Here is a 15,519-nt window from a genome sequence, read left to right on the forward strand (position 1 = left end):
CCTACACCACAGCTCACGGCAACACTGGATCCTTAACCTACTGAACAAGGATGGGGATTGAACCCTCATCCTCATGGATGCTAGTTGGGTTCGTTACCGCTGAGCCACAACAGGAACCCCCCTGTACTTCTCTTTAAAAGCTAATGTAGCAACATGCGATAAAAATTATTTTCTTAATAACCCATATACTGCTTATCAAATGTCTTGCGTGCAGAGAATAAGTAACATTTGCATTCCTGCTTGTCCCTCCCTGCCCAATGCCTATAATACTTTTCCAACTGAGTAACTGTGGAAGACTGAGCATTCACTATAGATGCAACTTGAAGAGAAAATGAAAGAAAGTAGGGAGGGAGAGATGAAAGAGAGAAGAGAATTAGTTTAGTACATTCTCAGTGATTAACTATTTTGCCCTCATATCAAAGTTTCAACACTTAAATAATCCTTCTACATTTTTACCTGATATTAAAGAAGAAATCTGTGGGATTTATACGGAATACAGAAAGGCCCTTAACAAACAAAATAATATAGAGAATAAAGTTTATCTCATTTAGAAATAAAATCTGTTAAGAGCACTCTGTCTCACAGAACTTTTGTGACCCACACAGAATTCAATAAATCTTAGTAATTAATTACTCGTCCCTATGTAAAGTACTTTTAATTCCTAAATTAAAAGGTCAGCCAAGCCTACAGTTCTTGAGACTAACATTAATAAAGTCACATCAAGAAAACTATTTCTTTCAATTGCCTAGAATATGTATAAACAATACTCTTATTTTTTTTAAGTTAAAGTCCACTGTAGTAGAATGCTTAAATCTTCATAGAAATAAGCACAAAAAAATCAAACTGACAGCATGTTTCGGTGATTATCATATGTGATTATTTTGGCTAATGTTTACTCACTTTAAAGAGACCGTTATTACTGGAGTCATTAAAATTAAATCTAAACTTCATAAATGAGTACATCTGCATGTTATCACTCTTTCTAAGCCCTTAGGAATTTTTCTGATGAGAAGCATAAGACAACAAAAAAATTAAGTTGCAACTTTCATGTGTTCACTGAACTTCCAAATACTCTAAAAGCAAATTCAGACTAGATTTTTTAAACAGTTCTTTTTTATCCTCTTTCTCTTTTAATTACTGGATCATTGATTTAACAGCTATTGAATTAAGAAACACTTCACCACTAAAAGTGAATTTCTTACTAACACCAAAGTTTTGTGGATTTTTTTTTTTTTAATGGCCACACCCACAACATAAAGAAGTTCCAGGGCCAGGAATGGAATCCTCACCACAGCAGTGACAAAGTGACAGCGGTGACAAAGCCAGATCCTTAACACACTGAGCTACCAGGGAACTCCTAACACCAAAGTTAATATGTCAATATCCCTGAAGGTCACTGGGAGAACTAATAAATAATAAACTACATGCTTCTCTAACACTGGAAGTTAGTTCAATTGCAACTTTGTCAGTTTGGAAGCTTAAGAAAAGAATATGGCTTAACCAGTAATTCAAAGAGCTGGTAACTTTAAAAAAAAAAAAAAGAAAAAAATATGTATATATAAGATTAAGATCACAGAAGGAAGAAGTAGCATTTCTCATGTTCTTGCATCATGAAGACATTCAATAGTAGGTGCCTTCAGAGTAAAGGACAAACCAGAACCAGGGAGAGCCAAATTACAAGCCAACCCAGCATCTTTTGTTGTATGGTCTAATGCAGTGGTTCTCAATCAGGACTGCATCTGCTCCCCGCCCCCATGAACATCTGGCAACATCTGCAGACCTTCATAACAAGGAGGGATGCTACTGCCTGGTTCCCAGGTGCTTCCCAAGCGCCTCCTGAGAACACTGGGTGTGCACTCCACCTGATGAGAGCAACAATTACGTCCCCCAAAAAGAAGTACTCACTGAGATGCAGCTTGGAGGCATGAGGTCAAATCACTGTGCCTTCCTATCTCAAAGTGCAGTTTCAAACTGTCCCAAGCAGAGCCCATTAGGCTGGGGGCGGGGGGTGACAGAATGTGCAGTTCTAACACTGGAGGCTAAGAGACAAAAACCCCAGGCTGGTCTAAAGGTAAATACCACGGCTATACAAGATTTCTCTGTACGCCACTGCCAACTCAGGTAGGCGACGTAACACAAAATCAAAGACAAATCTACAAAGTGCCCATTACTTTTTTTGTTTGTTTTTGGGTTGTTTTTTTTTTTTTTTTTGGCTACACCAGTGGCATGAGTAAGTTCCCAGGCCAGGGATTGAACCTGTACCACAGCAGTGACCTGAGCCACTGCAATGACAGCACCAGATCCTTAACCTCCTGAGCACCAGGGAACTCCTGCCCATTGTATTTTTAAGGGAGTTGCAGTAAAGGGAAAATGTCAGAAACTCTCTGGTAGAGCTGCCAGGCCGTTAGACCCCCCCATCCAAATAAACAGGCTTCAAGAGGAGCTGGGGCCAAAACCCTCCCAGGGAAGGAGCCTCTCCATGCCCTCTCGGAGCAGGGGGCTGAGAATGGTATGCAGAGACATCCACCCAGAAAGTAGAACTGCAGGCCAGCTACGCGGAACGAGGAAGGCAGGCCCTAGGAGAGAGAGGGAATCCTCCTTATTTCTACTTAGCCCAGGGACCTCTGTCTGTTATTTCCCCCTCTCTCCTTTCCAGATCGCCAATTGCTCTTCCACTGCTGTATGGAGGGGTATCCTGGGGGTGTCTGAATTCACCGCTTAGCGAAGATGGCCCGTAAAAGAGTAAAAGAGAAGAAATAAGAGAAGGCCTGAAAGGATTACTCACTTAAAGCTGGAAGTAGTAACAACCTGTCTTTAGGATGGTGCTCTGGGGAAGGAGAAGATAAATGGGGTTTTGGTTTTAGATGCTAACCGTCAACACACGCTATGGTTTGAAAGACCACCTCTGACAAAGGCCAAGAAAAGGGGTTTATATCGAACTTTATCCACGACTTGGGAACGTGGTTATCTGGATTAATCCTCTCCCTCCCACTACCAAAGAGAGTTCATATTAAGTACACACAAGGACTGATACCTGTGAAAATCTGTTGAAGAGCAGGAAAGCTAAAATACAATGTATATGTTTATTCGAAATCTGAACACTTTAATGTTTCTGCCACTGTCAGGAGAAGAGCAATTAGCCAACCCACTGAGACAGCAGACACTGTGCGTTAAGGCAAGAGCTCCTTATCTTCCATACCATTTTTGTAAGTAGTCCAGTGCCTCCAAACGAGCACCAATCTCAAAAGTGATTCCAGGACGATTTGGGGGCTTTTTACTCATCTTGAGATCCTATTCTTCAGGATTCTCTTTTCACTACCTCAAGAGAAAAAAAAAAAAGTTAGACTCTGATGCATAAAAGGCATAAGGAATTAAACAGAATTTAAAAAAATTACATGAGAGTTTAAAATAACTGTGCAGTTTTTTGGAAATTTGAATGATGATTATAAGTATCTCTAGGTAAAGTATGGAACAACTTACAATCTTAATACTGAATTAAGAAAAAGCATATTAGAAAGATAACTATTTTAAAAGAATGACTAGATGGGGTTAAAATTAGCTAATGGCTAAAACGCTTTAAATTTTAACTTGAAAACGCCCAAGAAAATTCTCCATGATAATGGGTGAAAATGTTTCCATCTTTGAAAAGTCATGACCACTGAGTGTTCTGGAATATGACTACTGAAATTCTTAGAAAAAGTTAACCAAGTTTTTCAACAAATATTTATTTAAGTGGCTTATAATACAAAACACTTAATAAGACACTAAAGAGTACAAAAAAGGAAGAAGCAGTAGACACTCCTCCTCTAGTGATGATTTTAATAATTCCTCTTGTGATTAGGGTTTATCATTACCTGTGATCTCCCATATTGGTAGCATATGATTCAACGATTTTAATTTAACATATAAAGTTGCAAAGGAAATTCCCTTCTAATTCTTCACATTCAATAACCAACAAGGATATGGATTTTTTTAGCTCTGAGAATTTATTTCCACTATATTTCAATATAAACAGTGCTCACACTGTCAGTAAAAGGGCTGTACGTTTAAACAAACAAGAAGCTACAAAGGAATACTTATTCCTTCCTAGACCATGGACATGTGGAATATCCACTATCCTTTTGGCCAGTGGCTGCCCAGCATTATCTGAGGGAGCCTCTTTTTCACTAACCAGCACCTGAAACATATGAATGCGTTATAAGCTAGCCATCAAAATATAACACCCAGTCAGGAAAGCAAACCTACTGTTACTGGGGGAGAGGAAAAATCCCTAAAACCTTTTTGATATTTAGAATTATTAATAAGACTATGCTCCCTCTCAGTTTTAAAAAGAAAACACACAACTGTGTCGTGTTTTTTCAGGGGTTTAAAAGGGACAAACACCAACAGCAAATATAAAAACCAAAACTGCCTTTTCCTCTTTCAAAGAATCTGACAGACGAAGGAAAACAAGTGCAAAATACATGCCAAATACAACCCCAATACATGCCATAAAAACATGTTAAGATCAAACTTAAACACTCATGGGGAGGTGGGGAGGAGGGCGGGGGAAGCTATGCTCCTGCCTGCCTTGGCAGCAGCAAAAACCAGTGCATTAAAGTTAACAGTAAGCTCAGCCAGACGGCATCTGGTGTAAAAGAAACAATAGTATGAATATTTTTATTAGCGGTCTGATCAGTGTGCAACATACAAAGCAGTTACTTAAATGTTTGTGTAGAAATCTAATCCATTTTTTCTGCTGTTCTTCACAGAAAGAACTTAGTAAGGGGTAATCTACCAGTTACACGAACATTTTCTAGGATCAAATATAGAACCCATAGAAGTGACAAGAGTTAAGGCATATAACCGCCGCAGTGATACTTCGGGATGAGGCACCAGAACAGGCAAGATTTCCTTTTTCTTGGCTGGAGAGGGGAGGATGGGGAGGGATTTGAATTAAGAAAAAGTAAGACAAAGTAAGAGAGTCTATTGGGGACAGCCTTGAAGCAAAAACAGAAAAGGGGACATAGGAAAGGGGAGAGAAATAAAATCGGGAAGGAAAACGAACAAGAAAGCAAAAATACGTCAGGGTGGTGAAACTTGCGGACATGACAAACGAGAGGAAAGAGAAAATTAGCAAGAAGATACAACGCTGGGAAAGTAAAACGTTGGTCAAAGAACAGCCGCGAGGCCAAATAAAGGGGGAGAGGTGATAGGGGTGGGAGGGGGTTGGCCAGAAATAGACCAGAAAGGCTCAGACCCGGCCCGCAAGCGGGGAGCAGGAGAAGCCTCCAGGTTTGACAGCCCTCCGGCCCTCCGAAGGGGGGAAGGAAGGGAGGGGTAGAGGGAGCGGCAGAGCCCAGACAATAGGGGCGGCGAGTTAAGGGGAGGGATGAGGGAGGGGAGCGGGCCCAAGAGAGACACCAGCGCGGGGGTGTCCCTGGCGGCCAGGAGGGAGCCAAGCGGCAGCCAGGCCCTGCCGCCGCCGCCGCCGCCTCTTACCGACTCGGCCTCCTCTTTGCACAGTTGCCGGGCCGTCCGGGGCCGAGCCGGGGCGCAAACAGGACGGCCAGCCCGGGCCTCCGCCTCCGCCCGGGCAGCGGTCGGGGAGCGAGCAGGAGCGGAGCGCGCTGGGACCGCAGCGCTGGGTCGGGCCCGAGGTCGCGCGGGAGGGAGCAGGTCCGAGCCCTTCAAGCCCGCTCGGTGTCCACTGCCATCGCCTCCTCCGCCGCCGCCGCCGCCGCCGGCCAGCCCTGACGCGACGCCGGGCCCCGGCGACGTCAGCCGCCCGCGACGCGCCGGAAGCGGGCCTGGCCGTGTCACGTGACGCGCGAGGGTTGGGCCGGGGCGGGGCGGCCGATTGGAGGGCCGCCCTGGGAGGCGGGGCTATGCGGCAGTTGGCTGGTCGCTAGTGGGAGGAGCCCTGGTTCGCGACGGAAGGAACGCGGGCTCCGGGACCCCATTGGCAGTTGTGAAATCTTTTGACATTTGAGTGATGAGGTCGAAGCCCATCGAATGCTACTGTTGTTGATTTGTGAGGAACCAGGTTGTCAAAATGCCTCAATCCCAGCGTTCTGGGCAAACTTTTGTAAATGCGCATTTTCTCAGCTATCCACCCCATTCCACATTAAGAATAGAGCAAGTGGTTACTGTTACGAAATAAGGAAACTTCTACTGAATGAATACTTTGTGACAGGCACTGCGCTGTAAGTACATCACATGACAACCACAATCGCACAATTGTATTGCTCTGTAGTCTAGGAGATCCTTAGAACACAAAAGGCAAATATTCCTAAGACATTCTGTGTGGGGGTGCGTGCATGTACACATGCAGCTGAAGATCTTCGGTTAAATTGATGTGACTTTCCCAAAGACACAACTACTCTTCTTGAACACCTGTCATATCCCAAACTCTGTACTAGGCACACTGTAGGGGAAACCAACAAGTGAACACATTTAAAACAATATTGAAATGCAGCATCTTTAATCACTCTCTTTCCATGGTGCTACTCTAGTTCTCAAGCTTTCTAAATACAACATTGCATAAAAATAACACATTTATCATGCTTTACAGAGTGGAGTTAAAATAGCATAGTATCACTCTTTAAGCTTCAATTATAGTGAGATTCAGTAATTTAAACAACCACACTCATATCCTTTTATTCAACACATTTAATCAGCACTTACTGTGTTACTAATAGCTACTGAATTAGACTTGAGCATGGCAGTATAGAAAACATAAATAAAGACAGTGTCTAGTGGACTTACGTCTTCTTAGTTTTTGGTTGCCGGGCATTTGAAATAATCAATTCCCCATGTTTGGGAAATTTCCCATCATAGTTGCAATTAATGGCAGTACTCCATATCTTTCCAGAATCTTCTGTACACACGGCAGGATAATACTTTACACCCTCCTTAGAATTATGTATGACCATCTGATTTGCTTTGGCTAATAAAATGAAATTGGAGGCAAATTTTTTTATGGCCAGTTGCTAATTTAAAAAGCCAGTTCTCCCAGCTTTCTGTCTCTGGCAAAGCAAAAGGCAATTTTTGACATGGTGGCTGCTCTAACAACCCATGTTCTAAATGGATTATGATGATGCTGATGCTAAGCCACAAGTGATGTGTAGTATAAGGAAAAAAGTCAATATTTGTTGGTTTGAGATATTGAAATTGTTTGTTGCACAGAATAACCTAATGCAAACTGACATATACTTCCACCTTATGAGTCTTGGGGCAAAGTGAACCTCACACTAAATAGGGTGAAAATGTAGAAAACAAAAATCATGATCCCAGTTTCCCTTGCAGATAAAGTTCTGTTCTTAGACCCTTTCACTGAGAACTGTGTCTTAGAAGCTGCTAGTGATATTCAGAATAAGGAACATTTTCTCCAGCAACAGTGGAACTACTAGTAATCAAATTTCTTCCTTTCAGCCCAGAGCTAACTCACTGAACTCTGGCAAAACCCCTGCTGACGCACAGCCAGTAAGTGAGAAAAAAAAAAATAATTGTTATACCGCACTGAAAATTTGAGGTTGTTTGTAATATAAATAAAATACATATGTAAAGGGTAGCACAGATTCCATCCTCTCTCTGCAGTTTGATGACAGTCCACCAATTTACCCCGAACAGATGATTGTTGCATCTTAAATGGGATTTAACAAGGGACCCCTCTGATAATGTAACAAAAGAAAATAAATGGAAATCAGGTCTAATGTAAATGAGTCCTGGTTTGAGTGGATTGTGGAGGTGAGTGTACTCAATGGAGCTTATACCATCCCGAAGAGAGCATTTTGGGAATGGGGGAGGTGTATTTTTAGCTGTCACTTGATTGGGAGAAGGCACTGGGGAGGGACCAGGGCTGTTAGACATCTTGAAATGCAGAATGCAATCCCATACCTTGAAGAATTGCCCCAGGTCATACATGACTTTTGAATGTCCCTCCAAACATTCATGTATGTTAAAACCTGTTTGTAATTTTATGAGCCTAGAACTCAGTATAAAGCACAAGGTATTTTTGCAAGGTTTCAACATACACTCAATTTTTGAGGAATGGAGCCACTATATAATGTGAGGGAATATTATCCTCTTTGTTAAATATTAGCAAGGGTTTATCACATTTTAAAAAATCATATCACCAGTGACAAAGCTACTTATAGTATTTGAGGCATCTATGTCTCTCAGCATTTTATAGTTGTTACATTCAGAATAAAACTGAATTTCCATTCAAGCACTTAACTACTTCACTGTGGCTCTTTGTGAGTCATGGCTGAACACTTACAAACTCATATCTAGATTTTTTTTTTAACCTCTTTTTTGGGAGGGGCACATGTGCGGCATATGGAAGTTCCCAGGCTAGGGGTTGAGTCGGAGCTAGGATCTGAGCCGGAGCTAGGATCTGAGCTGTGTCTGTGACCTACACCACAGCTCAAGGCAATGCCGGATCCTTAACCCACTGAACAAGGCCAGGGATCAAACCTGCATCCTCCTGGTTACTTGTCGGGTTTGTTACTGCTGAGCCAGAATAGGAACACCTAGATTGTTTTCATTATGAATTATTTTCATAAACTTATTCTTATCATTATGAAATTGGATTGATTTTTTAAAGAAAATATGTGAAGCTTGATTGTCCCATCTATGGATTTAATTTCGGAAAATACTAAGGTTGTTCCATAGTACCAACTCTAAAGGAGACACTAACTCTGAACTAGTGCTGCTTTGAACCCTATGAAGTTAGAATCAGGGCAGAGACACAAGATATAGAAAAGGAAGCCTAGAGATGACTCCCCAGCCATACAGTGAAGCTATGCATCCCTATGTCCCCTCCTCCTCCCCACCCCACACAACCATTATCCAGATGGTTAATGTTAGCCATCAGTCACTTCATCTCCAAATTTAGGAAGAAAGAACTCACAGCTGTGTTTTCGTGGAACCAAACAAGCAGTGGGCGAATTATCTTGAAACAAGGGTCCTTAGGCAGAAATCACTGAACTAAATTCCTCCAACATTAAAAATATGAATATGGAAACATAATATCTCCTGGAATATTTAACAAGTATATATACCTATTTTAAGGGAAGAAGAAGTCACTACTAAATACTATGTATTCCTTTTTTAAAAATTGTGTTGGAATATAGTTGACATATGATATTGTGTTAGTTTCAGGTGTATAGCAAAGTGAATCAATTATACACATATGCAGTCCTTTTCAGATTCTTTTCCCATGTAGGTTATTACACAGTATTAAGTAGATTTCCCTGTGCTATACAGTAGCTCCTGTGACTTATCTATTTTATATATAATAGTGTGTATATATTAATTCCAACCTAATTTATTCTCCCCCTCTACAACTTTTCCCCTCTGGTAACCATAAGTTTGGTTTTGAAATCCTCAAGTCTGTTTCCGTTTTGTAAATAAGTTCTTTTGTATCATTTTCATTAGATTCCACATAATAGTCATTGCATATAAAACCCAAGAAAGCTATCTTGTGTGTGCGTTGCTTCAGTATATAAAATTAGTGTCAGTGAAGAAAATCAAAGCAATTCAAGAAATTTCCTTGTTAAGTCGACTAGTTTCGTAGAAACCTAATTACTGAAATTTACACCCTTGGCATATCTATTCCGGGTGCTTAAAAATCTTTGAAAATGACACAACGTCAAGTCCTTCATCTGCAAAGAAATTAGTTCTCTGGTCTCTCTGTCACCATATCCTTTTATCAACTGACCAGAAGAGATAGTTGTTCCAGAATGATAGTTGTCCCAGATAGTTGTTCTCTGGCAGTTGGGCCCCTAGGCCAGGTACGAACCTGACAGGAAGATACCATTTCTCCCATATGCCCACCCACAGCATTCCGCTCACATTCCTAATGCATGTACCCTTGCGATTTCTGGGTTCACAGGCTGCATTCATAGAATGCGTCAATCCTAAGGAGGAGGACGTTCTAGAAAACTTTATTTTTTACTGAAAGTTCATATGCCATTTAGACGCTAACTGGGTTTTTGAGATTTTTACGAATGTTAGACATGGCAGTAATGATTTCCATCTGCTAGTAAAGGTCATAAAAGAGAAATTGTGGGTGTGTGTGGCTGTGTGTGGGTGTCTCAGCAAAATCTTGGAAATGCAGTAAGAGGCATGAGTGACAACTCCTTTTTGTGCAGATTGCCCTGAAGCAATGGAGTGGCCATAAAATTGGTCATCGAAACCTGAATGCCTTTGGGGTGTGTGGGTGGAGGCTTTCGTGTGGCATGTGAAAATCCTGGCCCAGGGATCAAACCCATACCACAGTAGTGACAACGCTGAACCCTCAACCATCGGGCCACCAGGGAACTCCTGAACCTGGACACTTTTAAGAGTGGAAAGAAGTGCTATTAATAATTACACCCATACAATAGGCAAATCCCTGGGCAGTCCTGGACAAACCAAGGTGTATGATCATGCTACCGAAGCAGGGAAAAAAATAATAAAGAGAAATAAGGTAAAGATTTTCTAAGTGCAAAACCATTGAGTGTAAAACCAACTCCTGATTCCTCAGTAGATTTTCTCAGTGACACCAGAAGGAAGGGTAGGCTCTTTACTTTCAGCTACGATGTTGATGCTTTGAAACTCCCCCGATTCTGGTTATTGTTGTTTACTGTTATCAATTATATCGAACAATATTAGTGTTTCTCAAGCATCAGTCCATCAGTCATCTACATTAGACCCACCCATGCTATTTGTTAAAATGCAAGTTCCTGGGCCCTAACCTGTATCTTGGGCTTGGAGACTAGAAATTTGCATTTTTAAAAGCCCTCCTAAATGATCTTATGCACCCAGAAGTTTCAGACCTGCAGTGCTACAAGTCTTGTGTTTGCGTGGGACAGAAATTCAGTGCAAACAGGCTTAAGTATAAATAGAACTTATGTATGTGGAATTAAAAAGGGATAAGGGGAGTTCCCTTTGTGGCTCCATGGGTTAAGAACCTGACTAGTATCCATGAGGATGCAGGTTCCATCCCTGGCCTCGCTCAGTGAGTTAAGGATCTGGTGTTGCCACAAGCTGTGGTGTAGGTCACAGATATGGCTTGGATCTGGTGTGGCTGTGGTGTAGGCTGGCAGCTGTAGCTCCGATTCGACCCCTAGCCTGGGAACTTCCATATGCCATGGGTGAGGCCATAAAAAGCAAAAGGAGCGGGGGGTGAGGGATAAGGGATATTTTGCCTCCTGGGGCAGTTTGATTCTGGGATTAGATGATAACATCTTTCACTCCCCTTCCTATGAGGTGGCTTGATTTTGGGGTCTCACATCCAGGCCCAAGCTTCAGACTTGTCATTGCGACATCTTACGGACATAAAAACGGGTCCTAGGAGTCATTCTCTTGTTAGCCTAAATGAAGTCAGCCGCCCGAGTCTGACCAATAAGAAATAGCATTCTACTACCAATTCTTTCCCACGAGCATTTATTGAACATTTGACATGTGGCAAATTCTGCGCTAGGCCCAAAGAACAAAGGATGAATAAGCCGAATTCCTGATCATAAGGTGCTGAACAGTGCAGCGGTGGGGGGAGAGGAACGCACTCACAGCTGATCCTCGTACAGGGCAAGTGTCCACCAGCAGGAATATGCGAGGTCAGAATATGTGCTTTAAACTGGTCACTTGCAATCTGCGTGTCTGTCCTCTTGGTCGGGACCAGAGAACATTACCGTCCTCTCCAAGGTAACTGCCTGACATCAGATGAAAGAGTTCTACCTGTTGGGGGGGGCGGGCGGGTCTGGGCGGAGAACTTGTCAGCACAGGCTCCAGCGCGTTGCCGCAGTAAGGAAACCCTGAAGCAACCCAGCCTTGTGGTCAGGTGTTGGGTTACCTCCTCTTTTGTATTTTGCCACACATTCCACGGAGCCAGTTCCCCAGGATGAGGGTAAACATCCTTTGATTTTCTGTATCTTCTTTCCTTTTTATTTTTTATAAGGACTCTGGGTATTATCAAGACCATTGGAGACTATAAATTTGAAGGAAATCAATCCATTCCCCCGCCCCCCCCCCTTTTTTTTCTTTTTACCGACACAACAGCATATGGAAGTTCCAAGGCCAGGGGATTGAACTTGCATCCTCACAGAGACAATGTCAGGTCCTTAACCCCCTGAGCCACCACAGGAGCGCCTCCCTTCACTTACTTCATGCTCAGTGGAAATGAACCCAACTAGTACCATGAGGATGCAAGTTCGATCCCTGGCCTTACTCCGTGGGTTAAGGATCTGGCATTGCCATGCGCTGTGGTGTAGGTCGCAGATGTGGCTCAGATCTTGTGTTGCTGTGGCTGTGGTATAGGAGAGCAGCTCCTGCTGCAGCTGCAGCTATGATTTGACCCCTGGCCTGGGAACTTCCGTATGCTGCAGGTGTGGCCCTAAAAAAGAAAAAAATAAGTGAAATATAATAAGAAAGCACATTAGAGGCAAGGATTTGGAATAAGACCAGGCATCTCTGTTGGACCTAACACCGCTACCAGAGCGGCTGGGACTAGACACGTACGTATGTGATTTTCCTTTCCTTACACGTGAATGGGAACCTTAACTCCGCTTCAGAGAATTGTAATGCAGATTAAGTTAGAAAGAACCAACCTTATGTGTTTTGCAAAAGATAATTGATGTACAAATGACAGGCATTTCTGAATGTTCCTTTCTCACCTTTCATAGGGACCCATGTATCCAACCGCTTTCGCCTCTGGGGGTACCCCATTTTCACTCTCTGTGATTCCATGAAAACACACCTTTTCTGAGGATTTACTGTGCTTCAAGTCCTGTGTTTGCTGCTGGGGATTAGAGAACTGAATAAGACAATGTTGTGTTGCCAAGAAGACAAGCTTTTATTAAGACTTTATTACAGGTTTTCACTAACCAATCAGTCTCGCTCAATCCTCCTCCTCCGCAACCTCCCCCCCATTTCCATTTCCTTTTTTTTTTTTTTTTGATGATTTTCATTTTTCCATTAGAGTTGATTTACAGTGTTCTGTCAATTTCTACTGCACAGCAAAGCGATCCAGTTATACATAGACATACATTCTTTTTCCAACATTACCCTCCATCATGTTCCATCACAAGTGGCTAGATATAGTTCTCTGTGCTTATCCACTCCAAACGCAATTGTTTGCATCTATTAACTCGCCCGCCCCCCCCATTTCCTACTCTATCTCGTCTCTCTTCATCTCCTTCTACCTCCCTCCCTCTCTCTCTCTCTAAAAAAATTAAAAATTAAAAATTTTTTAAAAGCCTCCCACTGCAGTTAGAATGTGAACACTGAGCACCCAATAAGGACATATCAAGAGCATTAGTAAGAGACTAATTGCAAGAAGTATTGCACAAGTTCCAAAAAAGACGCATTAGCAACAAAGGAAATTTGAGACCATCGATTATAAGCAAATCTAATGTAAAGGCAAATAATAAAAGTGCTGTGATGCATCAAACTCTTATTGAATTGTAGGTTCTGAAAATCAGAAGAAATCACAAGAGATTTTATTCTTCGATCATCAACTGAGCATGTGATACTCTAGTATATTATTACAAGGGTACTAAGATGAACCAGTTTAAATAAATCTGAATCTATCTTGGCTTGGCATTTTTCTGATTTCTTTGCCTTTTCTTAGTGTATCATTCTCAGCTGAATCATCATGCTCTCCAAATATCTATACGTAAATCCCCACCCCTACCCCTGCAGTACCTACAGGCAAAATAACCAACCTCCTACTGGCATTCTGATTTTACAATCTGATCACAACTCGTATGCTGATATCGTCTATTACCAAACAATGTGCAAGTTCTTCCAAGACAGTGTCCATAAATTATGTATATGACTTCTGACAAATACTCAATAATGGGTAGTCTGACAAGTTCAAGGCGCCAGCAATTAAAAAGAGAGATGGATATGTCTCAAAAGAATTATAGGTGGGGATACTGGCTCAGTGGGTCAATTGGGGTCAAATAGATTTTTTTTTAATGTTGATTATGTTTTTCATAGAACGTACAGCCAAAGAGGTGCTACCTTGGTATCAAAGAGACAAAGACAAGTTCACTGCTTCGAAGGACCTCTTCCACTTTTCAACTTCTGGGAAGAGAAAGTAGGTTGATTAAGTTTCATAGCTCCCAAGGAAGGCATATTCTCTAATCTTCAGAGGTGGCCAAGAACAGTAAGGAAAAAGAATGATTTTTACTTTCCTGAGGGTGAAGCCAAGAGCCACAAGCAATTGTCCGGGTTGCCTCATCTGGGGAGCAGAATCAGAGCCTTAACTGCCTTATCAGGAGCACTTCCCATCCGCAAGGTCTAGAGCTCTCGCAATGTCTGACCATTCAGCTTTAGAATTTCCATGGAACAGCCATTGCTGTGTGTCTCTCCTTCCCCACTGCCCCTTGCCAAAGGGGAAAGTTTGGGTGTAAATTATTCTGTCCCTCTTCCAGTACAGAGTGGTCAGCAGAGGCAGCAAGATGGTTCAGGAGGCTCTATATCAAGAGGAATCAATATAGAAATAGCTGAAGAATGTAGACTTGAAATCTGTTGCCATGATTGACTGGAATTTGAGTGTCCTTTGTGAAGATACTCCTCAGCATTTTTGAAATCAGGAGAGGGAGGTAAATAGTTGTGATCAAGATGGAGAACCATAAATTATGTAATTATTTCCACGATTCCCTTTCATCCCTTCCCACGTCCACTGCAGGTCCCCACTCACAGCCCTGTGATTTGCAGCAGTTCTTGCCCATGGGGAGGTGTGTTTACCCCACTGGCACTGAGCTTGGTCAAACAATCTGCCTTGACCAATAAAATAAGAGTGGAAATTTTAGATGCCATCTGTGAAAAGAAGTTTGAAAAGGCGTTACATATTTCTGCCAGCTCTCATGTTCTCCCTCTATGTGGAGCAGGGCGTGTCCTCCATAGGAGCTGATCCTCCAGCCTGGCTCCTGGAATAAAGACATGAGGGGTAGAGTTACAGGCATCTTGCTGCCAACATAGGGCAAGTTGTGTTGGTCAGACTCCAGCAAAGAAGGAGAACCACCAGGAATGATGTAGAATATGCAGGGTTTTTTAAGTAAAAATTGAGTTAGGGAAAGAATATGAACTTATATACAAAACAGAAATAGACCCACAGACACAGAAGACAAACAAATGGTTACCTAAGGGAAAAGGGGAGGGATATATTAGAAGTTTGGGATTAACCCATGCACACTACTAAATATAAAATAGATAATCAACAAGGACCTACTGCATAGCACAGGGAACTTTACATAATATTTTGTAATAACCCATAAGGGGAAAGATTCTGAAAAATAGATGTATATGTCTGTATAACTGAATCATTTTGTGGTATACCCGAAACTAACACAACATTGTAAATCATGCTTCAATAAAAATTAATAATTACAAAAACTGAAGTAAGAAGTTCCCATCATGGCTCAGCAGTAACAAACCCAACTAGTATCCATGAGGATGTGAGTTCGATCCCTGGCCTTGCTCAGTGGGGTAAGGATCCGGCATTGCCGTGAGCTCTGGTGTAGGTCACAGACACGGCTGGGATCCCCT

General features: G+C 42.2%; 2 protein-coding genes and 1 long non-coding RNA gene across 18 annotated transcripts in view; 1 reads left to right on the forward strand and 2 right to left on the reverse strand.

Moving 5' to 3' along the window:
• The window catches only part of PHF20L1 (PHD finger protein 20-like 1), a 73,436-nt gene extending 67,664 nt beyond the window's left edge, over window positions 1-5,772 (reverse strand). For 6 of the 15 annotated variants that reach the window (XM_021088887.1, XM_021088882.1, XM_021088879.1 and 3 more), the window contains exons 1-2: window positions 5,482-5,757; window positions 3,200-3,319 (exon numbers count right to left, since the gene is read on the reverse strand). In XM_021088887.1, the coding sequence (XP_020944546.1) occupies window positions 3,200-3,282 (83 nt within the window). In that variant the 5' untranslated portion in view covers window positions 3,283-3,319; window positions 5,482-5,757. Of the gene's footprint in view, window positions 1-3,199; window positions 3,320-5,481 lie in introns of all 15 variants that reach the window. The other 9 variants (XM_021088888.1, XM_021088883.1, XM_021088881.1 and 6 more) reach the window with 6 other exon arrangements.
• TMEM71 (transmembrane protein 71) overlaps window positions 5,035-15,519 on the forward strand; it is a 48,745-nt gene continuing 38,260 nt past the window's right edge. Inside the window, exon 1 of one of the 2 annotated variants that reach the window (XM_021088895.1) lies at window positions 5,035-5,274. The gene's annotated coding sequence lies outside the window, so the exon portion shown is untranslated. Of the gene's footprint in view, window positions 5,275-13,977; window positions 14,066-15,519 lie in introns of those variants that run through there. The other variant, XM_021088896.1, reaches the window with a different exon arrangement.
• LOC102161379 overlaps window positions 14,063-15,519 on the reverse strand; it is a 30,778-nt gene continuing 29,321 nt past the window's right edge. The window contains exon 3 of the long non-coding RNA XR_002343072.1: window positions 14,063-14,900. This is a non-coding gene — a long non-coding RNA (uncharacterized LOC102161379). The remainder of the gene's footprint in view (window positions 14,901-15,519) is intronic.

This window comes from Sus scrofa, chromosome 4 (assembly GCF_000003025.6).
Source record: "Sus scrofa isolate TJ Tabasco breed Duroc chromosome 4, Sscrofa11.1, whole genome shotgun sequence".
NCBI lineage: Eukaryota > Metazoa > Chordata > Mammalia > Artiodactyla > Suidae > Sus > Sus scrofa.